Source organism: Patagioenas fasciata, chromosome 12, assembly GCF_037038585.1.
Source record: "Patagioenas fasciata isolate bPatFas1 chromosome 12, bPatFas1.hap1, whole genome shotgun sequence".
Taxonomy (NCBI): domain Eukaryota; kingdom Metazoa; phylum Chordata; class Aves; order Columbiformes; family Columbidae; genus Patagioenas; species Patagioenas fasciata.
Window position 1 is genome coordinate 16,656,912 of NC_092531.1, and position 25,646 is coordinate 16,682,557.

At 42.3% G+C, this 25,646-nt stretch overlaps 1 protein-coding gene across 2 annotated transcripts in view; it reads left to right on the plus strand.

Annotated features, from left to right (window-relative positions):
• The window catches only part of ADAMTS17 (ADAM metallopeptidase with thrombospondin type 1 motif 17), a 178,226-nt gene that overhangs the window by 68,491 nt on the left and 84,089 nt on the right, over window positions 1–25,646 (plus strand). For both annotated transcript variants that reach the window (XM_065847356.2, XM_065847357.2), the window contains exons 8-10: window positions 1,836–1,941; window positions 20,466–20,606; window positions 21,896–22,046. In XM_065847356.2, the coding sequence (XP_065703428.1) occupies window positions 1,836–1,941; window positions 20,466–20,606; window positions 21,896–22,046 (398 nt within the window). The remainder of the gene's footprint in view (window positions 1–1,835; window positions 1,942–20,465; window positions 20,607–21,895; window positions 22,047–25,646) is intronic.

Here is a 25,646-nt window from a genome sequence, read left to right on the forward strand (position 1 = left end):
CACTGGTTAAATGGAAGAGAAAGGTGGAAAAATCAGGTTTACTAGTAGGAATAAAACACTTTCAGTAAGAATCCTGCTCTGGTCATTGCTGCACCTGAGCTGCTGAAAGGTAACCAAAATACCTCTCCCTATTGGAAGTGTATTTCAGCCAAGTTCATAGAGTCATAGAATCATTTCAGTTGGAAGACACCATCAGGATCATTGAGTCCAACCATAACCTAACTCTAGCACTAACCCATGTCCTTAAGAACCTCATGTAAATGCTTTTTAAACACCTCCAGGGATGGCGACTCCACCACTGCCCTGGACAGCCAGTTCCAATGCCTCACGAGTCTTTCCATGAAGAATTTTTTTCCTAATATCTAATCTAAACCTCCCCTGGTTCAACTTGAGGCCATTTCCTCTTGTCCTGTCACTTGCTACTTGGGAGAAGAGACCAACTCCCCCCTGGCTCCAACCTCCTTTCAGGCAGTTGTAGACAGCGAGAAGGTCTCCCCTCAGCTTCCTCAAGGCTAAACAGCCCCAGCTCCCTCAACCGCTCCTCATCAGACTTGTTGGGTCAGTTTATTACAGAGCTGTGTTTGCCTCATCCCCAAAGGACAGAGGGATCTCCAGGAGCAACTTCGGAGTAGGTGGTGGTTGTGCCACAGGATCACAGCACATCATCAGGGCAGAGACTGGGCAAGGTGGTGAGTGAAGGAAAACTCAACCAGTTTTCCTCTCTCAGAGCTGGTGCTCGAGATTACCAGCAGCTGATGGGCCGTCACAGTTTTATCTTTTGTGATAACACAGTATGCTCCAGTGGAGGGGCAGCTCTGGAGTGGGCTGGCGATTTGGCATGCACCATCCTTCCTCCTGAGTGCCCTCGTTCGGTGTGCACGCTGGCAGGGGATTTAACAACTCAAAAAGGCACCAGTCTAAAGAAGCAGAGGATTGGCTAAGGCACCTAAGTGTTTATTTTCATCCAGCTTCTGTGACTCAAATACTCACTTTTTGCTTCCCTTTATCCAAAATCTGGAAGTTCTTCTTAATCTCAGACTTTCTGCTATTGGATTTACAATAAACTAGGTGGCAGGTGAAAGAAAACCTCATCAACAAATTGTCCCATGGGTGGCTCATGATGCCATCACAAGGTTTCCAAGTACAACAGCACTTTCTGCAGGGGACAGTCTGGATGCAGGAAGGGCATATAAGGGCTCTTGTTTTTTCCCATAGCAGAAGTTTAATTCCTTAACTTTGGAATTCCTTTTTCACTTCAGCCTACAACCATGTGTGGTGCCCACACAAACAGGTCTAGGAGAGCACTGCGCAATTGTCTGTGGGATCAAATCCTAAATTCCACTAAGTCAGAGAAGACTCCTGCCACCTACATGAGCTTTGTGACTCACCATCAGGGTTTTGCCAGCTTTCCTGGCTCTGCCATTCTTGCTTTTTTAAAATATGAAAATAAGGGAAAATGTAACATCTTTTCAGAGAGTCTCTGTTTATTGCGCTATTCCTTCTCCCCAACTTCATACTGAAAATTGAAAGAAGTCCATTTAAACACAACTTCACTGCATCTTCTAACATTGTAGTAGGGGGCATTAACAGACAAGATTAGATTAATTTTTCAGTAGGTGAAATGTATTGTCCAGTAAAAGCAGTGAAGGTGAGTGTGTTCAACTTGTTTCCTGTCTGACAAAATTCTAGGCTCAACAAAATATTTTTGTGTGTGAACAGCCCTGATATCTCACTGGGTGCATCCTTTATCATTTTGGTTGGGTTACTACTGTATGTTTTGGGTGAATGAGCTGTTTCACTCATTCTAATGGGGACATTCTCTGTTTCTATTGCAGGAATTGCTTACCTGGGAGGTGTCTGCAGTGCCAAGAGAAAGTGCGTTCTTGCTGAAGACAATGGTCTCAATCTGGCATTTACAATTGCACATGAACTTGGGCACAAGTAAGAACTTCTTCTGTTTCTGTCTTTTTTGACGCCACTGTAGCATACTTTTCTTTAAAGCCACACAAGCGAAATTACTCGTGTGGCATGTTTGTTAGGATTTCATAAATCTAGCAGATTGATAATGAGCTTAGCTTTTAGGAGGCTCGTGTAAATATTCATTGCAGCACAAATAAATCTTTCTATTTGACCCTCTCCCATTTTCCACTCTACGTTTTGAGGCCTCATTCTGTTGAGTGATTGATGGTGGTAGGTAGAGACAAATTCTGCTATTGTTCATGCTGTAGAGCAGATCCACAAAAATGACATCAATTTCAAAATCTTTGAACTTGCTAAATTTTCTCTGAAGTTCAGATGTTTATGTCAAGGATTTTAATAGTTAAATGGTTTGTTGGGTAATGGTTTCATCTCTACATGTGAGGTAATCTACTGTGGCTGAAATTGTACACGTCAGAATTTTGGAAATGCCCTTGAGCAGTATTATTTGATCAACAGAAAGAAATCACATTACTTGATTTATCAGTTTAATCACAGCTAACTAACACACTTTGAACACTGACTGGAAAAAACAACAAAGAATGTGATAATTCCTAGTCAGATGGAAATTTGCAGAATGGGATTGCTGAGTACTTTCTGCAGGCGACTTTGAAGACTTTTTAAAGGTGCCTGTAAATATCCCATGGGCAGAAGGAAACAGAATTGACTGGAAGAGTCACTTACTGCATCATCTTAGTGCAGTTAATGAGTTAACCCAAGGATCAGCATCCACATTCACTGCTTTCCAGGCTAAGTATAATATGCACTTACTCAGAGTACTTAGAAGCCATTTTTCCTTTCCATTGACATCATTTTGGTTGCACTGTGTCATAGTTAGACTGTGGAAGGTTGAGAATTAGACCAGGAACTAATTTGTACAGGGGCAAGGGCTGTGCCTAGGAGATTTTCAGGCACACCTTCCTTTAGCCTCTTGGGGTGCAAGATGGGAAATCCCACCATTATTCCTTCAGTAAGAAGCTGTGCGTGAGTTTTGTATGCACCTTTCTGGACTCTTATTTGTGTGTCTGTTGTATCTTCCTTTCCTACAGTAACAAGTATTTGACAGCTAAGAGCCCAGGTATCATGTTCAGATTCTGGCTAATCTCATTCCATGACAAATAATTATTTTATGGCAATATATTTCAAAATTGCGTGGAGGATATTTAGGTTACTACCAAAAATGACAAAATGAAAATGAATCTCCTCTTCACCCTCCAGTGACACCAAAAGCAGCTGAGCCAAACCGAGGATGGTTTCGGCCAAAATGAAGGACATTTGGTTTTGGTTTTATTTAAATCGCATGCCAAGATGTTAAACTGAGCCTAAATTTAATAAAAAATTAACCTGTGGGTGAGGTTAAGGGAAATTCAGCACTCATCTTTGAATGGGCCAAGAGCAGGAGGGAAAAATACTTGAGCTGCAGAAAATCCAGCTGTGTAAAAGAGTGAGACTGGTCTGCCATGGTGTTTGCCAAGTTTCCCAGCAGAGCTGTCAAGCTTCTTTCTAATACTGTCTCACACAAAATCCACAACATAAATAGGGGATGTAATGCTTTCAGATATAGCTCTCCATCTGTGCAGAAAAGAGCAAACTCCATTTTCTTTTCTGAGTGCAATTTTGGTGGAAAGATCATAATGTCTTTTCTCTGCTGGTTTTCTTTCTTTACCTCTGACTTGGAAAGCTATTTTGAGAAGCGGCTATGAGACGTCTAAAGGGACTGACAGAGGGTGGCTTGGGTTCAGTACCCTGGAGGATTCGGACAGTGAGTGTGCTGTTGTGCGGGGAATCTACTGCTGGCAGCATTCTGCTGCCATGGCTGTTTTGGGAACAGGTTACCGCGTTTCACAATGAGTTGCAATTCTCTGTCACACACTGGAGCAATCCCTCCAGCCCTTCTGCCCCCTCTTGCCTTTCCTAAGCCCAGCCATAAGCATGTGTAATCAAACCCCAGTGTGCCAAATCAAAGAGAGGTGAAAAAATGCTCTCTCTCTCTCACCACCCAACCCGAGCATCAAAATCATCCATCTATACTGTCATCCACCAGTGGTCTGGTTAGTTATTTCTGGTTGATTTACTGGTGCCTTTCTGGCCTTGAAGTCAACAAGAGTCTTTTCACTGTCAGGCGTCTCCTTATTCTTCTGTTTTTGAACTGCAACAGGATGCTCTGAGCAGTCCAGTTTCAGCACGTCTTATGCAAATAGAAGAATTCTTTGCAGACTTCAGCTACAAACTCATAGTTTTTAAGTGAAGTGTAAGGAAACCCATTGCAGCGATGAAGACAAAGAAGCTGACATGAGCTTCAAGTTTAAAAATGAAAAGCAAGGAAAACTGGGTGCAGATTTTTTGATTTAAAAAATCCAGTCAAAACTTCCATCCCTATTTGCACAAATATAAATTTTGGAGAGCTGTAATTGTGAACTTTATTGAAGGCTGATTTCCTTATGAGTGTAGAAAAGCTGAGATTTATTACTTCTTGCCCTAAGACTAACAAATGTCTGTGGAGATTACAAGCCCAGTTTGGCATTCGCAGATAGTTTCTGATGTAGACTTTGGAAAAAGTGAATGGATTACTAATTGATATGTCAGATTCCTAATCTGCCACTAATGTCATTTGGACTCACTGCAAAAAACAGTTACGGACAGCTGCACTGTAAAAACATGGAAGCATCATTAATTAGGTCCATTAGAGTGATGCTTATAGGTCATATAAAGGTTCATCTTCAGGTTTAACCTATAGACTTGTTGTGCTTGATGATGGGGTGGCTGATATAACTGTGATCTGTTGTATTTGTATCTTCAAATTTGGAGAAGTAATTTTGGTCCTTAGACGCAAAGGGAGCACCCATTTGTATTTAGATACAATTTTTCCTACAAAGAATCCAGGAAAAGAATTTTGCTGTTATAAAAAAGTAACAAACAGGGTAGAGACCACTGAATATGTGATGAGGCTGCAAATGATAAACTTCTTACTATACAAGCAGGAACCCTCAGCAAGTGTTGTCCATTCAGCATGGTCAACAGTGGATGTCTTTTAAAATAATACACTTTAATGTAACCACAGTTAGTTGGGTTTTGTCCAGGGATTGCTGGGTGGAGGACTGTGTTCTGACATACACAAAAGAGAAGGCACAGAGAACACAGCAGTCCCTGAAGTCTTAAAAAGTGTAAGTCAAAGGTCTGGGTATTATAAACAGGTTAATATGCTGAACACTTTCTTACTCTCTTCTTTTGTCAGACTAGCAGGGCAACTCCATCAGTAGGAGCTTGAAAGTGCCCTACTGTTGTTGACAAGATCCTGAATGGTGCTTCTCTCCTCCTCCATGAACTGCCCCCTGTGAAGTTGATCTGAGATTCATACCCCACAGACCACCCTGAACAACCCTGACTTTTAGAAAACCAGTGCCACTTCCCCCTCCCCTGTTCCCTTTTTGCCTACAGCAGTGCCATTGTTACCATTTTCAAGTCCTTCTCCAAAGAAAAAGGCAAATAAGGTTTTTTTAAACAAAAGCTGGGATTCATCCTTATATCCGTTATTCCCTAAGTGAAGTGGGTGGACTGTAGCCAGTGGTTTTTCAGGACAACAATGCCAGCTTTGTTACCATTCCCGTTTCTTTCAACAGCCTCGGCTTTCCTGTCGTGGGACGGGGGGCAGGCTTGGGTGGGCAGGGAGGATTCCCATTCATGAGCTAGCGGAACCTGGCACTGCCTGGATGCTGAGCGCATAGCCGGAGGTGGTATGGCTGGAAGCCACGCTGTGTTGGATGCCCTCAGCAAAGCGAATCAAAATCAACTCACAATGAGGAAGGTGCAGTCAGTTGCCAACAGTCTGAAACCGCATGGCCTCAAACTTGAAGCTGAAACAGATGAGGATGAAAACGAGTCCAAAGGTAAAAAGCCTATAGTGCACAAACCAAAGAGGCCTGGATTTGGAATTAACCAAGAGAAGAGTTTAGAACTGACAGGTTTCTGTCCAATATGATTATTTGCTTTAGATATTAAGTACTGATAGATGTAGCTTGGTTAAAACTACTTTAGGGTGGATAATTATGTGCTGCCTACCTAACTGTGGCATTTCTGTTGTGTTTCCAGCAATAGTGGTGTTGCAGGTGAAGGAAAAGCACTCTCTGGATATTCCTTTTGTGGCCTGATACTTGTGCTATTAGACTTGTGAATAAACTTCCCTCCCTGATCTGTCTAGTGCAGCACCCAGCAGAGATTCTGTCATGCAAATGGTTATACGGCAGAATGTGAAAATATTGCAGGCTGAAGGGGAGTGTGTCTTGAGCAGATCCAAAAGGTGCAGAATAACGTCCTGTGACAACTTACACTGGTGCAGGCATACAAGCTTCATTCCTAAGAACCAAACGGGAAATTAGCAGTCCCCCTTGTCCTGCACTTTATAAAGATTTGGTCATAATGCATTTTTAAAACGAACAGCTTCACATGGAAGCCAAGGACCACCAGAGTAAGCAGGATGCAGATCTGAGCAGTCAGGTAGTGCTGCAGAGTGCACACTGTGCTGATGTAAAACTGTTTCTGTTTCTTAAGCAGCCTGTTTTGTGATTCCAGTCAGCGCAGCGATGGAGCCAGCCAGCCAAATCATGGTAGTGGTACGAGAGGAGTGGTTCTGGAAATGATATAAAAATGGAGGGACCTTTACTACAAATTCTCTTGTTTTATCCTGGGATTATAACACTTGGGTGCAGGATGTAGGAGCAGAGAAGCTGTTTTGAAAGAAAAAAATCCAAACCAAACAACCCTCTGTGTCTTCTTTAGAGCAGCCCACCATAGTCTAGGCTTGAACACACGGCTCTACCAATGTGGGCAGCTGAGTGTGCTTTATATCCTGGCTGGCTTTAAACATTAACCCTATTTTTCTGAAAAGCTCCCATCTGGGCTGCTTCTTCTGCTCCATGTTGCTCTTTTGACCATCTGCATTGTAATGATGGCAAAGGCAAGGATTTCTTCATAGCATTTGTAAAGAGCTGGTTTTTAGACGTATGAGCAAAGCAACCAGTAGGATCCTAGAGTGTTATGGTGCTGACAGCGAGATCGGTCACAGAAAAGAAAGCAGACCTTGCAACAGCTGTTTGAAGCGTAGCAGAGGCATGAGTTAGTCCCCCATTTATCAGACAGGTTCTGCCTGACCTGAGTTTCTGGGGAATGTTTTTCTTCATTGCTATTGCAAAAGTGCACCAATTAATTGCCAAGAAGCAATCTGTCCCCAGATTACTTCTTACCTCCCGAAAGGCATTAAAAACAACATTACTAAAGTTGCAGAATCAAACATGTAGAAGTGCCAAAGTCTCAGTTTCAGGGTTATCTGGACAACTTCAATTCTAACTCTAGTCCTGCTGTCTTGCAAATGAGGCTGAACTTCTATGCATAGGGTAGTATTTCAGCATGTAGTTAGAGACTTCAGTTTAACATGTGTCCACAGGCATCTTATTCGCTCCTGTGCAAGCATGCTTCACTGAAGGGAGACCTTGCAAAGAAATGCCCATCTTGTGGACCTGCAGGGCAGTATCCATGTACGTGATGGCTCAGGGATGCAGCCTGTGACTGAATAAACCTCTCCAGTGGGTGTAGATTCTGTCTTGTGGCAGAGAGCTGTGGCACAGTTCCCTCCGTGCCTTTGTAAAAAACCCTTGTGGCTGTTTTCACCCTGTTGCAAAAGACAGTGTGTTGGAACTCACACGTCTGCATTTGCAGGGTTTGAAAATCAAGGTCAGCTGGATCCCAAGGAGGACTGGAACCACAGGGAATCCCATGCAAGCTTTATTCTAGCAAGCTCAAGTATTAGTCACTGTGCTGCTGCACCAAGATTTCCTGAGTAGCCAGGTAGTTATTGCCTCAGTGATATTCTACTAGTGCCAGCACTCTCCATGTAAAATCTCACAGGAATATGTGGCTGTTCCAGTATATTGCAGTCTCAGGATTACTGGGAGTGACTGACTGCCGTGTAGACGTACCCTGAGGCTGGCCAAAAGCGCTGGCAACACTCTGTACCCACCCTGGAGCTGCTAATTTTATTTTCTGCCGTTTGTGTTGTAAAGCTGTTGTGGAATGTCTCTCTCTGTTCCCAGGCTCCCTTTTCTTGTTCCCCTCCTCCCAGGTTTCCTTGTTCTTCCACAGATAATTGCAAGCACATTTTCACAGTTAAGTTGCCCTTCTCTGTACAACTCCAACAGGACATAATGGAACACTGCTTATTTCATCATAAATGTTTGTACATCAGAATTGGGATGATCTACTCAAAGCAATTATTTAATAAATTATTTTGGTTTTGAGAGAGAACAAGGTATAGACTAATATTTCAGGAGATGCCTCTTCCACTTTTGGTAACGCGCTGAGAGGTCTGTGTTAGACAAAAAAAATTATTATGTACATAATAACTTGATATTAGTAGCTTTCTGAAAACTGTGTCCTAAATTAGTCAAAAGGAAGCAGAGATCAAAGACAGATATGGATTTAAACACATCTGAATAGAAAAAAAATTCAGTGGAGACTTCTGCAAGCATGGATGGTTTGATGGAGCACCACTAAATGGAAGGTATCTTGATGTGTTTGCTCAACATAATACAGTACCTGTGCAAGTTAATCTCAGAAGTAGAATATCCCTGTTGTATTAACCTTATCTGGGCAAGTTGTTTTTACATTGACAGTAGACTATCACATAGAGAAAAATCACATACAGAAATCACATAGAGATTGGGAAGGAGAAATGGAGAGGTGCGAGTAGTAACATATGCCAGACTGTTGATAACAGACCTGGGTTTGGATGTTTTTTTTAGTTTTATGTAAAACTTCAAGATATTTACAGGTGTGGTTCCTGAGCCTGCTAACCCCAGCATGGCAGTGGGTACCTTCCCTCTATCATGTGTGTCTTTTCTTGCTCTTGTATCTTCCAAATTTGATATTGTTTATTTACAGTGTTGGAGTGTAACCACATTGGAACTGGGCACGGGAATGTCCACCTCCCTTTGCTTTCTGGGCTCTCGTGGCAAGTGTTAGTGTGGTTCTGGCCATGGGTTTCTATGGTTTTACTGTACGCTTTGTGAAGGATGTCTGTGTAATCCCTAGTGAAACAACATTCTCTTGCAGTCCCTCTAATTTCTTTGTTTTGGAGCATCTTGTACAGCTTTACTTAACATAATAAAACTGCACCAAATGGGCAAACAGCAGTCATTTAGAAACTCCCAGACAACACAGTTTTCATTTAATTGATAGCTTTGTGGCTTTGCCAGCTGTGTCTGTCTTTTTGAAGGCTTATTCTGCTGAGTAAGCCACAGCCATGTTAAATAGCTGGTCTGTAATGATTAGGCAAATCTTGCACATGCTTCCAGCTATGTCGGTTCTGGTTTCATACTTCATTGGCTTCACTGGCAACAGCCCTGTGCATCCAATGACCCAAAACACAGGGACAGTACAAGTCCCCATTGTGCAACCTCTACAGTACACACCAACACAGGAAATATTAGGTTTGCAAATGCCATTTACCAAATAATCCTTTGTTTTTATACACAGGCAGCAATCTAGCTGAAATATTTACTTTTCCACTAGCAGTTGGGTTCCAATAGCCTGTAACCCACGCTGTCTGCCTGGCCTGCTGAGTTCAACAGGTTCCAGGTGAAAATGACTGCAGAGCTGGGGAAGGTGATAAATCCCAGCCTGTCACTTGGAAAAGCCTTTGGTAGTAACTCAGCAGCAGCAACGCCAGTGGAAATGTTGTTGCCTCTAAAAATGTGATTCCCTTTAGCACTATGTCAGTGGAAGGCTGCACTGTAGTGGAACGAGGTTCACTGCCTCTTGGGCAACAGTTGTGTTGGGGAGTAAAATTCAGCAAAAAGAGTTTACTAGACAAATGAAATAAACAGGCCTTCGTTGTTCTCACTGGTCCCTTTCCATTTGCAAAATCCTCCTTATATCAGATGCTGGGCCTCTTTCCATTGCTGGATCCAGCCCAACAGGGAGTTTTGTCATCTGTGTCTTCACTTGAACCTCAGTTTCCAAAAAAGAGGATAACAAGCAACAGTTTTCTGCCGTTGTTCTTGCTTCGGTGAAACAAATCAAAGCAAGAGTGTCATCCTCTCCACTTGGTATATTTTTTTACCTGTTTCTCCATTCCCAGACAACAAGTGATAGAGTGAGAAGAAATGGCTTCAAGTTGCACCAGGGGAGGTTTAGATTGGATATTAGGAAAACTTTCACTAAAAAGGTTATTAGGCACTGGAACAGGCTGCCCAGGCTCGTGGTGGAGTCACCATCCCTGGAGGTGTTTAAAAGCTGCGGAGATGAGGTTCTTAGGGACACGGGTTAGAGGTGGACTTGGCAGTGCTGGGTTAACGGTTTGACTCGATGATCTTAAATGTCTTTTCCAACCTAAATGAGTCTATGATTCTTTTTCATTCTGTTATTGACACCTTTTCAATACTAATCCAGATATGGTCCTGAGGCTTCTCCATTCATAGAAAAAAAATAATACCTAGTTTGTTTTGAAAAATGTATTAATATTTTCTTTTTATATCTTAAGTGTTACAACACATACCTGCACCTCATTCTGAATTTTTTAGGTGTTCATTGAAGTAACCTTACTAGGTTTGCCAAATGCATTATTGCAGGCAGGACCTCTTAGTATAAGGAACAGAATCTCATGAGAAAAACTCTTATGTGGTTTCCAGAAATCTGTCATCAGTTAAATGACATGAACACTGCACCTCTTATCAGCTAGAGACCCTCTAAAGAGATATCTTCCTGTGAAGTTAACAGACTTTTTTGTTGCTCTGCAATTTGTCTTCACATCAACATGTTCAAGCCAAAGTTATTCAAAGCACTAATATCTCTTTTGAGTTGCTTTTTACTTTCTTTTTGTGACATTCTTAGCCAATATGAAAGCAAACTTGGCTTCATTAGCCTGGAGGTTTGTAGCCAACCAGGCATGCCAACTACCCAAAGAATTCCACTTTGGGATTGGTCTGAACATATCATTCCCAATTGCTTTGATACCAAGCCATAATTTGTAACACTCCTGTTTGATATCAGGTCTCTCCCTGCTCATCAAATGAGTGAGACTAAGAAAGATAGCATGCTGAGCTTTTAATATCATTTATGAACAGCCAAGGCCATACAGTTCTGGGATTATGAATTATCTTCCCAGCTGCACCATTATCAAAAATCCCAAGAGTTTAGGGAGCCAATGTGTAGTAGGAACATTACTGGATATGGAGCACTCCTGAGTGACGGGAATAGCTGTGACAGGGATACCACTGGAAATGTCATGTCCTTATAGCAATTGTCTTCAGCTGAAGCAAATGGCTTTAACTGAGCTACTGCAGATTGATTCATTGCTAGATTGTAACTGCAACTAATAGAATTGCATCATGCATTTCCTGTGCAACTTTTTTCCTAGGCAGTTTTGCAAGCAAAGCAAACAAACAGGTTTGTCACTGCCCACTACAGTCATCTGTCATTTTGGTGAATCAGTGTAAGAGGGTCACATAGGATGGATTTCTTCTTGGACCGAATCTGTAAGCCCACAGTGATTGGCAACATAGACCAAGAAAGAAGACTAAAAGATTCTGTGAAAAAGGACTTCTGTGGCTCTGGGAACATAAAGCACATATCCAGTGGCTTGTCTGGGGACTTCAGAATTATATATATTACAGTTACTTCACATCTCTTTGTCTTTTGATGTTGGCCATCTCCCTTTTCCCACCTCCAGGAACGGAGAATCTGCCTCCAAGTCTGAGGAAGGCAGGCAGCGTTCCTGACTCCTACAGCTCATTCCCCAGGCTGTCCCGCTCCCCCCAGCACTCGGCGGTGGGTGGCTTCCTGGTGGGGACAGCGTGGGACATTTGTGGTTACTTGTGTTGCACATATTTGGCAAATATGCTCCACCATCTGTCCCTTCTCCTTGCATTTCTTTTACAGGTGTCTCAGGTTGCATCTCTTTGTTCAGGTTTGACCCTCAGTCATCAGTGGAGTTGACTGGAGGCTTTCACTGGTTTCACAGGAGTTTTGGAGAAGTGTACACAAGTGATTGCATGCAAGAGCTTCCCCTTAGGTTGCTGACACTGTGAGCAACAGACCCATCTCCTGTTCTTACTGAGCTTTTGTCTTTCTTCCCTAGTGGGTGGGAAGTCCCACCCAGCTATCCCAGGGTTTTGTCTTTTTTCTACCCTACAATTTATATTCCCATTTCATCCTCTGAGGAAATGCATGTCACATTTTCTGAGGTCTCGTTTTCACCCACTTCGGGCAGTGCTGAAAGCAAACAGCTTGTTACCCCTTCAGTGTGTTGCTTCTTCGATGCACCAGGGTGCTTTGTGAATAAAGAAGGAGCTACAGGTCGAGCACAACAGCCTCTGCTCACCAGACAAGAGAAATGAACAGTCTGCGTCTGCCCACCACTGTTCCATTCATAGTCACTGTGCTCCTGCAACAACACCCTGCTGTCTGAAACCAGACTGAAGCAAGGGAGAGAAGGAGCATTTTTTCATGTCCAAGAAGTGGACTAAATCTCGTGGAAGGAAAGGAAACTGCTCAATGCATACATTTTCATGGGGATGTTGCCCTTTGACCTTCAGATAGCTGTGTTGTTGCTCTAAGGTGATCATGACAAGTAGCCAGTGTCTTTTCTTTGGTAGCTTGAGAGACGTGATTCCCAGTAAATGGTCACTGATGCGTGTTTTACAATAAGTGTTTCTTGGTATATGTTTCACCTTTTCAACAGGGAGGGACTGTTAAAGCAATCCTTGACTCTTGCCAATTTTGTTGTGTCAGAAACCTGTTGCTTCCGTGTGTTGTTGGCATGTATCAAAGCATGTGAAAGGGTTTAGAGATGCTGAGCATCCACTTGGATGGCTTCCCTGGAGATGGGGTAGTGGTCTAGGGGGGTGAAGAGTGCAGGAACCTATGTGCTGTGTGATGTTAAGACTCATAGGGCCAAAAAAGAAAGGCTGAAATCGAAGCCACTGTGTGCTCTGATCAACACAAAAATACTGAAATTGTTACTATAAGCATAAGAGTGCTGAGCTCCTGATGCTGTTGGGAGGGTGTGACGACAGAGAAGGAGCATTTTTAGCCCTGGCCAGTCGTTCCCGTGTGACATTTGGCAGTGGTGATGTGATAGGATTCACTGCACGAGCCTTTCCCACATCTCCATTGCCTGTGTGCATTCAGGTGAGTCCCTGCCGCATCAGCATGACCAGACTGGACCACTCGGGCTGATTTTGAGTCCTTCTGCAGTAGGGAGCTGGGCTGTTCCAGCCATTACGTGCTCACCCCTGCTAACTCAGAGTTGTACCTTAGTTTGCGTCCTTAAAAGTTTTCCTTCAGAGAGACGGGATTCTGAACAGGACAGGACAAACAGGACAGGACCTTGCCTGTGCTGAGCGCGTTAGTACTGAATGGTTTACGCTGTGCTGTGTAATCGCAGTCCTTTATGAGTCTGAATGTGTACTGCTAGAGCTATGCTGGTTGACAGCTCTCACGTTTAAAGATTTGTATTAGATACTACATGGGGCTCGGAAAGGAGTGAGCAGTAAGATCTGAAGGAAGAAAGGTATTTTCCTGAGGTAATGCTACTTTTTCAATGTGGAGTTCTACCAATTTTTTTGGTACATATATCAATCAGGCTTTTTCTAGGATGATATTAGGTGGAGCGCTCCTTTTTCTGCCACAAGATCCACTACGCCCTGCAGTCTCTGAACCTGCTGATTCCCAGAAACACTGTGAAGTTTTTTAGAAAAAGGTTGCTATGCTGGGACCACATCCTACAAATTAGATGCGGTGGAGGCAGGCAGGCCATGGGAACGGTAGGAGTTCAGTTGCATTGCAACTGGATTCCTTCATCTTACCAAACATCTTGGAATACATCAGGCAATGCCTGCCCTGAATCAGCCACTATGCAAAAGAGGCAAGGATTCTTGAGAGAGAATTGTGTGAGCAAATGTCCACTGGAAAAGTAGTCAATCGTCTGAGCATGTGATATTATTGCTGGGGAGAAGATCTTAGGATGATTCACCCTGTTCTTCATGGCCTTGGTCTAACTTCAATCAAACCATATAAAAGGACTGTCACTGACATCAGTGGGGTTTGGCCAGCTCTGTTACAGGTATGTAGGACGACGCGGGCAGTGAACTTTTGGATGAAATGTTTGGGTGAGTAAAAGGCCACACTGCCTATTCCTGAGTGTCAGTCTCTCGTGTGTGCTATCTGTCCCTTGTGACACAAGCTCAGACTTGCTGCCTTCCAGATTCCATGGCAAAAGAACTAATTCTTTTTAAATGAAAACCATATCATAAAGGGCTGGATCTGTCACGCAGCTGAATAAACCACAGCTTTCCATGCTGTTATTCACCATAGGCGTTCATGTGTTCTCACTCGCTGTTGTTGACTTCCTGGCTGTTCGATGAGTAGATAACCATATAAAATATCTGGTTACTTCATTATTGGAGAGTGACATAAACTTGGTTATGAAAACAAGAGTCCAGTAGTCATGGCTGCCTTTAAATGTTGTCTTTCCTAATTAAAAAAAAAAGAAAAAGCTCAACACCCCTCCTGAACACCCTTGTTCTAGATAGTATTATGTGCATGATGACCATCTTTGATTACTTCAAATGCTTTGAGTCATCTCTCCCTCTCTTCATCACAGCTTCTCAAAGTACCTTCGGACTGCTTCTGACATAGCCGAGTTATATTTAAGTGACTGTATTTACATGTTTGAAAAGCACGAGGTGAAAAAGCCTGTTTTCCATTAAGCCAGCAGTCCCAGTGACCGCTGTTTTTTAAGAAGGTTATGCAAGCTGTTTCATTGCCTCCTCCCAGCTCAGCTCACCTCAGCGTCTCCCCAGCATTTGTTAGTTTGCCCTTCATCTGAGCCTCACTTGGACTCCCTTCTGACCCCTCCGGCTCTCTCTGCCTCGCTTCGGTTGCTTTCCAGATGCATCACCTTCCTAGATCACTCTCTTAAAATTACTGTCCTCATTTTGCACTGCAGCTCCTGTTATAATTCCAGCTCTAATGAGCAACCCTGTTTCACTTCTGCCTCTGTTACGCCTTTATTCTCAACTGGTTGGAAACCTCATAACTTGCAAGATATCAGTATATTGAAATGTTAAACATGTTGAACCAGTTCAGAAGTAGGCATCTTTCCAGTGATGCAGCTTCAATTTCAAACGTTAATAAAAATTCCTAACATTGAATTCGATTTGGGACTGGACGGCTCACAGGCTTGATTATGTGATATTCTGTCTCCCACTTCTAAGTTGCTGGTTCAAGTCCAGCCCAAGCCAGTAGCTGCTGAGAACTGTTGATACACATTCTCTGCTTAGTGACCATATTGATTTGAGTTTAATGGCCATATTTAACATTCTCAGCTGTCAGCCATGCACCCTCTATAAGCTCCTTCCATATCAGCATCTTCCTTTGTGGTTGACATTGGATGGACTATAGAGCCAGGACTCCCTTCTCAGCCATTCATGGAGACCTGATAGGAAGTGGGAAGGGGGAGGAGTTTTGTCCTTCAGATGTGTCCTTCACATGGATAAACAGATGGTGTTTGTGCCCACAGACTGTCTAAATAGCATCTTTTCCATGGGGCACTGTCATCCTGCCCACACTGAAATGCCAGAGTAAATTATAGCTCCCCTTCTCCTTTCCCTCTCACACTATGCAAGGATGTTGTCCTATCTGCCCTCCCTTTGCAGTTGTATTTCTCCAGTGCAGTTTAGAAGGAAATCTTGTGTTTAATCATGGGTCTGCAGTTAATGCAAGATTACCCCAGGTGAGTGGTGGCAAGCTGGGTCACAGGGAATAGCTTCTCCTGTATGCTCTTTTGAGAAGGTCACTTGTGACCTACCCTGCTGTGACGTGCAGCTTCTGGTACTGCATAGAGCTCTTAGCAATTCACTGTTGTCTTGCACAAACAGAGCCTCTCAGAGAACATCTGCAGGCTAAGAGCCTTCTGGTACAAACACAGGTAGAGAAAACAAGCTTTCCAGCAAACAAGGTAACCCAAGATGTAACGACCTTCGTGGCTCCACTGAGCTTTTCACTTGGAGTGAGAGATATCACTGCCTTCTCCTGTCCTGCTCTGTACTTGGGGCGCTGCTGTAGCAGGTCCTTTGCTCAATTCTTTGAGTCCGTGTTGGCCTGTGGGGCAAGTGGCCCCAAGGATCTCTTCCTTTTCCATGTGGTGCCAAGCTCACGCAGTTGGAGCCATTTCTGAGTTGGTTCTTCAGGAAGAGAAAGACCCTCCTGGGGATTTCTCTGTCTGTAGAAGACAGAGACAGGCCACTGTCCTCGGTTCCTTCTTGGTAGCTGGACGGCCTTGCTGTCCTTTAGAGAAACGGTGACTTTGAGATTAGTGCTGGTTGTGTAGAGAGCAATCAATCGTGTGTCGTGCAGAAGTTAATTAAGCAGCTGGGGTGGCAGCCAGGTCACCTTGGGTAGCTTTGCTAGTCCTGAGTGTCACTCATTTCTAAAGTGAACCAGTGTTTGACTCCCCCTGAATTATTTGCAGACAAATGGAATGGTTTGGCTTCCACAGGGAGGCTACGGAGAAACTCTTCCTAGCAGCCAGCTGAAGTGCTTATTTGAAACAGAGGGACTGTAGGAGCTCATGGTGTTTCCACTTCTGGGTGTGTTATTTTCAGGCTTCACTTCTTCATAATTCTCTTTCACTTGCTAACCTTTTTCTGACTTTTTCTGAAGAAAAACTCTTCTTTTACTGCTGATGGTATTTTCTACCAAACTTGCCTCTTGCCCCCACTTCATAGTCTCTCCCCGCCAGAGGGGAAGTTTATGATAATAATCCTGGGTATTTCTCAAGTGGTCTGTTACCAGCCACAAAGTTGCAGCTTTTGAAAAAATTTAAAGCATCTCCTAGATCAGTTTCCCCCAGCTCTTGGCATTATCTTTTAACTCGGATTTGGGGCTTTTAATTGGAAACCTATTGAGAGCCATAGTGGTTCTGATGAAGATTTGTATACATGACCTTAAGAACTTGGAGGTACAACGCACAGTGCATTGAAGGCGGTAGGAAGTTTTCCACAGGCTTTGGTGCTCTTTGGCTCAGGCTTTTAAAGAATAACAGGAAACATTGGAAAACGCACCAAGAGTAAACAGAGCAGTTTAGTTACATTAACTGTCTAGAGGAGAAGCTCCGCTAATGACCGAAACAAACAAAGCAAGTGCATTTATTTAGCATTGCTGTGGGAAAACAAACAGCTGTTAATTGCATTTAGCTAAAGAGGGTTACACAAGGAATTGGCCAGCTCAGGCCCAGAGTGTAATTCTGGCGTCCCGACCCTGTTCTGATTGCTGTGTAGGCTCTGACAGAGAATAGTGTCCTGGAAAGGAGCACAGGCTTCAGAGGGGCCAGGGCTTTGAGAGACTGCGTGCTATTTTTTATTCGCAGCAATGCTACTTTAAAGTCTCGTTGTACAAAAACCAGCATCAAAGGGATCTGTTGTTGCTGCCTCCCTGTGATTCCTGATAAAATTTGCCTTGCTGTGATTATGTTAACAGTCAGAACTCAAACTGGTCAGTCAGCTTGTTTCTGGATTCACATATGATGAGCAGCAATAAATATGCTGCAGGACTCCTTCGGTGATGCCGTAGTGTCTTTGACTGATAACCAATGCATTATTTATATTAGAAAAGAGGCTGCAGTGTGAAACTGGAGTCCCCTTGCACTTACTCTGAATAAACATAGAATGAAAGGAGTTCAAGGGCTGACAGTCTAAGCTGTTCTTGCTTCTCTTTGTGGAATTTCCTTGTCTTTGGGAGGGGAATGTGATGAACTGAAGGCTGAAATTTACCCTGTACTTAGAATGGAACTGGTGACTGTGGTAGTATCCGCACAAAGGGAAACCGAGTCCTGCTCATCTGTAATGGCTCTGCTGGCTTTGCTGTGTAAAGAATAATGTGCAGCCTGTGTTTGTTGCTCCTGATAGAATGGATAGTTATGACTTGGAGAGCACAGAGGGCAGTGGGTTTGCAGGGTAATGTGGTGCCAGTTTGACATTCCTGCTTCTAATCTAAGAGCCATTCTTACCAGCTCTTTTTTCAAGATCTGTTCATGTAAGAATAGAACTCCTTCCCATAGCAGAATATTTCAAGAGACTGATTATCTGCTTCTAATTCTATGTGAACTTCTGAATAGCAGGTAAGATTAGATGATCACAAAGAAAATGCAAAGTATGGAATCAGCGCTCGTACTGTTGTTTAGTACAAACACGTAATTCTCTGTCCTATTTATTTCTGTTGAAAGGAAGGGGACTATTCGTTAGTGAATGGAATCAGCATGGCATTACATTTACTATGTGTTTAGGAAAAACTGATCCCTTTGATGTAGCTGGAGACCCATGAACTTCAGAAAAGAATGTGTTAGCATGCTAGGGTATGCCTTAGTCCTGCAGGTCATTTAATCCTTTCCTCAAGTGAGTCATTGTAAGGTAAAGTAGATGCTGGGAAAAGTTCTGTATTGCCAATTAAAACAGGCTCCAAAGGTGTTGCTGGTTTCATTCTACTAGAAACTCATCACAGAGAGGCCAGTGGAAGTTGCCTCTGTGCCTCGAGGCCAGATCCCAAGGAGGTATAAACTGGCCTGGTTCTTTGGGCTTAGCACAGCTCCTTTGCTTTATACCAGTAGCTCAGGCTCAACTTCTTCATGTTTATGACTTTTTAAAGAATTTCTGCTAAAGAATCAGGAATTATTCAGAAAGTTGTTGATTTCCACACAGATAAGAATTGATTGAATTTCAGAAGAAGTCTGTAAATAACTCTGAGATGTGAGTTCTGACTCAGTCTTTATAGAGAATAAGTTCTCTCTGCCTCAAACACCCCTGCAAAATCAAAGCTGAGTAATGACCGTCACCCCCAGCATTTCTCCTAGGCAGACATCTTTCATGAGGTCAGGTTTAAAATAAAGTTAAGGACAGGAATGTCCTAATTAGTAACCATTGCCCTTGTTGTTTGCCAACAAAAAAATCCCATTTTCAACAAATCTAACAAAGAATAAATGAAGTTAATCAGAAAGGTAAGGCATTTCTTAATTAACAGCTCCAGACCAAACACTAGTCTTTCATGGAAGAGATAAAATTGGGGAGCCTAAAACACTTGAAACGTCAGGAAGATGGTTTGTTTTCACCCTTTTCAAGTGGAACAGCTGAGGTGCCGACCAGGAGACCGTTCAGGGAGCTGCCAGATCGGGGATGCTGCCGAGTCCCATCCACAGAGCCCTGACGGAGAAACCTGAAGGACTTAACTTGGAGTCCCAGCACCGTGGCAGTCACAAGGCAGGCGAGCTGGCAGAAACCTTGGGAACCTGCCTCCTTCGCGTTAGAAAAGTGTTAACACAATTGCTGCGTGCGTGCAAGCCTTCTAAACTGGCATTTTTTGGCAAACTTTCCTCTGAAATACATCCAGCAAGCTTACATGCCTTGCTTTGCCATACTTAAATCTTCCTTTCCTGACTTTTAGGAACATGAACTATAGATGGGCTTATTTGCATTGGAGGAATACTGCTGGAACTTTTTTCCTAGCATGTGAAGAGTTCTCTCTGTGTGTAGAAACAACGTGGGTAAAATATTTGGAGTGAATTCCAGGCTCCATTGAAGTCAATGGCAAAACTCCCATTCACTTCAGTGGAGCAGTAATTTCACTCTTTACTGTTTTGAAGTTACAGTTACTAATAGACTGTTAAATTATTCCTGCGTGCATCAAACAAAATGTGCTTGATGTTAATGTTTCTGCTGTGTTCAAAACCCACAAAGGTTTAAAAACAAGAATAACTATAGACTTCTGAGTCTAAAAATTCTGTTAAATGTAGTTTTGCTAGAAATAATAATGTCCCTGGAGATAAACCTAAAATAATAGACTCCACCATATAACCTTCACTTTAAGCTAAAAATAGCATAGATGGCGGTTTAATCTAAGCCATAATTATCAAACTGCTGAAGCTGGTTTTGGTTCATTTCAACTAGAAATATGTGTTGTGTTTAGGCTTTGAACAGTTGAGTCTCAAAACTGGACAGAAGCAAAGCCAAGAGCATAGTCAGAAAGCAAACAGGAGCCTCTGATTTGTAGAGAAATAACATGGATTAAAGAGTCCAACACCATATTTAAAGGGACTGCTCCTGGCTTGCTCAGTCCAGCCAGGTGGATACCTAGTGAGTTTCTATTAATCTGTGTTTTTAGCCCCAAATTGGTGGCTGTCATTTTGGTAGAAGGTGACACTGGCCGTATAAGACACCTTTCATCTGAAAGCCATTTTCCATTTCATGTTTGAATCGAAAGAAGAGTGTTAACCTTTCAAAATGTGCCCAGAGCAGTAGGTGAATGATTCTGTGTTATTAGTATAGCTCGTTTTTGACATTTTTAATTGCTAAGAGTGTCGTTACTGAGTCCAATGGGAAATGAGAAACTCACATCTTAACCTGATAGGTTTTTTTGTCTTGTCTTGTTTTGTTTTAATCAAGCAGCATGGGAATGAGCCATGACGATGATCATCAACCCTGCGCAGGGAGGTCTCATATTATGTCTGGAGAATGGGTGAAGGGCAGGAACCCAAGTGACCTTTCCTGGTCTTCATGCAGCCGCGATGACCTTGAAAACTTCCTAAAGTAAGGATTGTGCTGATTATCAAAAATCTTATCAGGCAAGAATCCAATGTGTTATTTCAAAGTGGAAATCGAAACAATTTTCCTTTAAAAAAAGTGTGTGTATGTGTCACTAGGGTGTGCAAGCTTGAATCTTTCTCCTTTATAGTAGCCTCTTTGAAACTGAGGTTCGCAGAGAGGCAGAAGAATTATGTGCATTTGTCAATGTACTGACTGCTTCTTAAAAACAACCCCAGATCACCATCATTTTATAAAAAATGGCCTTCACATTTGCCATGAAAAAAACCTGCATGTAGGTGGCCTAAAGAAATCTCCACCGAAGGATGCTGCCAGCTTTGTTCTGTGGCTTTTACTGTCATCATTGTTATTACGTAGCTTTTATTTAAAGGAAACTTTACTTTGCCTGGAGGTAATTCTGCTGTGTTTTGTCACTCCACAATGAGCGTAGGTCTTAAATAGTTCACTATAAAATTCTTTCCCACTGCATCCGTATTTCAGTTCATCATATTCAACAGTTCAGGAAGGATTTCTGTCCTGCTGCTTGTTAACACTCATGTACCATAGCAAGCACTGGAATTGTCTGAACTCTGTAATTGTGGTCTTAAACCTACAGTGCAGCTCTCTGACAAACAGTATCCGGCACAGTGGTCAGTGCTTTTGTTCCAAGAAATGGGTTCAGCGTGGAAAATTCTCCACTCTGGGGATTAGAGGTGAGAAAGTAAAATAATTAAAGAAAATGGGATATCTACTGTTACATTAAAGGCATGAAGTTGAAAAAGAAGTTGCATCTGAACACACTCTGATCCCTGATAGAGGGGAGATGACAAAGTGATATTCCAATTTGTAAAAGATTGTTGTGAAGGCAAAGGGAAACATCTTTCTTTTATGTCTGTGATGGATAAGGAAAGAAGTCAAGAGCTTAAAATTCAGCTAGGGGGATTCAGGTGAGACATGACAGAGGACTTTCTAGCTGTTAATGTAAGGCCTGAGGGCAGAACTGATGCTCCATCAGATTTTTAGGAATATTTTAGACAAATCTTTAACCCAGAATGATAGTTGATTCTGCACTGAGATCTGGGTCCAGGGGTGAGTTCCCAAGGACCTTTCTGTCCATGGTTTTCAATGATTTAGAAGGTTTCCAGATATATACTGGGAAAAATCACCACTCTTTCACAAGAGGTCATTGGATTCCCTGTTAAAAAGAGGACAACAGCTTCTCTACTGCACTGATCTAACAATCCAGTTCAAAGGTGCTTTCTCTTAAAGGCTTATTTAATTCTTACACTCCACAGGTCCAAGGTCAGCACCTGTTTGCTGGTAACAGACCCCCGAAGCCAGTACGCAGTGCGGCTCCCTCACAAGCTGCCTGGAATGCACTACAGTGCCGATGAACAGTGCCAGATACTTTTTGGGACCAACGCTACGTTCTGTAAGAATATGGAGGTAAGAGCTCACGGGGTGTACCTGGAAACAAGGTGGGAAGTGGAGATAAAGCTGTCAAGTACTGGGGAAGAAAAGGAGTCTGTACTTTTCTTGGAACTACTTAAAGGGATTTGCAGCGTGTTCAGCACTGCTACTACAAAACCAGTAATCAAACTGCCCTTGACCTTTGTGTCAACAGCACACACTTAGGCAGTCCTTCTCCTTTCCCCACACTGGTCTTGTTAATCTCCTAGAACAGGTCCAGAAAAAGTTCTCTTTGTATTTGGTCTTAATTTAGGGGCAGTTCCCTTTTGACGCTGTGTTACTGCCGTACTCAGTAGAGATTGTTTTGCTGGAAGTTCAGCTGAGGTGAAAGTCTCTTCTCACAGGAGCACTTGCTGTCTTCCGCACAGGCAGCTTAGATTATTGTCTGGATGGTTCAGCAGACTCCACCGTCAGACTATTACAAAGCTCAGTCTAACTCTGTGCCGAGGAAATAATAATCACTGCTTGTTCGATGAGGCCATTTAGAGATTTGTGCAGAATTAGGCCGCATTTCTTCAAGCAACACAATGTTTAGTCAGGATATGGGTGCAAAATGGCTTCTCTCACATGGTTGCTTGGCAAATTGGAAACACTGATTTTTGGTGTCTCTGGAAGTAGGTCGCATTTGAGATGAGGCTGCCTGACTTGTCCTGTGGAATTTAGACAGCTGAACTTTTCCTAAGGTCTTGCACATAATTAGATGTCTTCATTCTGACCAGAGGTTGTCTACATCCCACTTTAGATAGAGACTGAAGAAATGCTCACTTCCAGTTTGGCCTCAGAGATGTCCAGAAGAAAGTCATGAGGTGCTGTGTCCTGTCACCAGCACCAGTTGGCAGCGCTCTGTCCTATAGAGACAGGCATGAAGCCACCCGGTGTCTTGCTTTCATTAACTAACCGTTTGTATTTTTTACTTGTCTCTTATTCCCATTCTGAATGATCTTGGGGTGTTAAATCAGTGTTAACAAAGAAAATAAGAATCAGTGATAACTGAGGTTTCTAAGTGCCAAATTACTAAAACTGTTGAACACATGAAAGTCCTGGGAACATTCTCTCGGTTTCACATTTGCTGTTTTATTTATTTTGGATTTGGAAACTAGCTAATATAAAACAATAAGAAAAGAATCTGGGTAGGTTGTATTTTCCAGCTCCATCAAGAAAATGCAGACCACCAGGACTACTGTACTGGAAACAAGGTATTAGAATATAGGTCTGTAAAGAAAACCCCAGATCTACCCAGAATGTTTAAAGTTCTTCCACTTGTGTGGGTGTCACCCAGTCTGACTGCTGTTGGAACAGATATTTGCTATTTCCCTTGTTACGATAAAAAACATTCTGTTTCTGGATAGCCCAGTGCCTAATGAGAATGTCAGGTAGGTGGTCAAGCGTTTCTCAGGCAGAAATTGCATGTCCAGTCTGGAATTGCTTCAGGGACAAGTCGCTTGCCAGAATAACGAGCCAACAGGCACCGTTCTTCTCTTTAAGATACAGAGAGCAGGTGTTTGTGTGTCCCAAGATTTTTCATCAGTCTTATTATTTGACTTCTTTACAACACAATGAAAACTGTGCTCTTTTCCTCCATCACTCCTTTAATATCTCCCAAAAAAAAGCATATTTTTGAGGACTTGAGCACTTTCTAATGAAAAGCCTTGTAGAACTCTAGCAGATTGAAACCAGTTTGCACTCACTTATTTAGAAATATTTTCGTGTTACAGATACGTGTTCAGAGTTAGCACTCACACTGTGAAGCTTTGGATCAATTATGTCACACGCCATTACTTTCAGTAAATATACGCATCCTGTTATGCTACCCTGAAATGGTGTTTGAAGGCAATGAAAGGAAATTCTTTAGAGGAAATGACCAGCTTTAATTTTTAAACCTCCATAGTTTGTGTTCTTTTCACCTTTGTGTTTCTCATGCCCCATCTGCAGAATGCTTGTATCCCAAGTCTCAAAGCTGTCTACGAAAATATGAACCAAAAAAAAAATTGGCACTAGTCATTGGCATTAGCTGTAGAAATTATTGGCAAATATAGCTGTCTCCTCTTTTAGCCAATGGTAATGTGGTATTTTTAATTCAATAAAGTATTAAAAAAATCCAAATGTAAAAGTAATAAACATTTGACAGTAAATATTTGTTACAAAAAGGAAATAAACTTCAGGAAATGAGCCTGCTCAATCTTTTTATGATTACATATGTCTACTGTCTATTTTCTAACTTAATAAAATAGTTACATTATAATATTTCATAACTGAGCTACATAACTGTATCAGGCAAACTCGAGGACCTATATTCAAAAATGCTGTACAACTTGGTTGTAGAGCAAATTTCAGAGATTAGATGAATCCAAACTTTCTACATTTTTGAGAAACTGCAGAAACTTTCTGTGCAGTAAACTGTTTCTCTTAAAGGCATCAAAGCACCGTCTGAACCTTAGACACTGGTCCAAAGAGACAGTTTATCCATGAATATCCAACCTTATCTGGGATATTTCAGGTGGCATCTCCAAAATTATTCTTCTGTGTTTGTCTTTAATGATAAGTCAGGTCCCCTAATACAAAAGAATAGCTCTTGGAATTAGAAGTTTACCAAACCAGCTATCTTGCAGCTATTCTGCTCCAAATTTGCAGAAAAAAATGAGAACATATGAAGTAGGCTTAGCGTTACATGTAGTATACCTCTTGATGTTCCTTTTTAATTTGCTTGGACATTGCATCTGCATTTTAATATACTCAAATTTAATAAAATGAACTGATTAACACCATGGGTATATGATAATCAGCTCAATCGTAGCTTGTTTGTAACCTACGGCCTCCAATATGTGTAATTTGTTATCTGGTTCTGTAATGTTGATGTTAGGTAAGGTTTGCTAGTGTGTGTCACCTCTTTCAGGAGCTGTAGAATCAGACTCTTAGGTGGCATGATTGTTAGGCAGGGAACAATCAATTTCTATTTATTTGAAAAGCACCATTTCTATTATGATACCGTATGAATAATAAATATCACAATTACCCGCCAGCTCCTTGAGAGAGTTCAAGTTCATTTTGGTGTGTGCTCTGCTTGTAAATGTATTGGTTTGAGATACATCCAGGTGGCTGGTTTTGCATTAAGTTTAACCTGAGTATTAGGTGGCTGAGTCCTTGCTCATCGTCACGAAAATAAACGCTTTCACGGCTTCATGAAGAATTAGCTTTGATCTGAGGAACTGAATAAGAAAATAGAAATTAGCAGTTCTCAAGTGAGATGAATTCACAAATGAGAATCGATATCTCAAGGCGCTTCAGTGGTTCCCCATTCACATCCAAGTTACGTAGTTTTCTCCAGTAATATGCAAAGGCATCAGAAGTGCTTTCACATGCTGCTTTCTGGTAATCATTCCTATTGCAAGTGTTAGGGATTGTCTGATCAAGGTGAACACTTTTCTAGCAGGACAGACAGATGTGCTTCTACCACTGGTTTTCAGGTGAGAGGCTGCACAGTCATGGCGCTTACAGTGCTAGAAGAGCTTCTGGCCCACCTAAGAGTTTGCACAATGATCTTTATTTTGAGGGAGATTAGTTGCTTTTAGCAGAAAT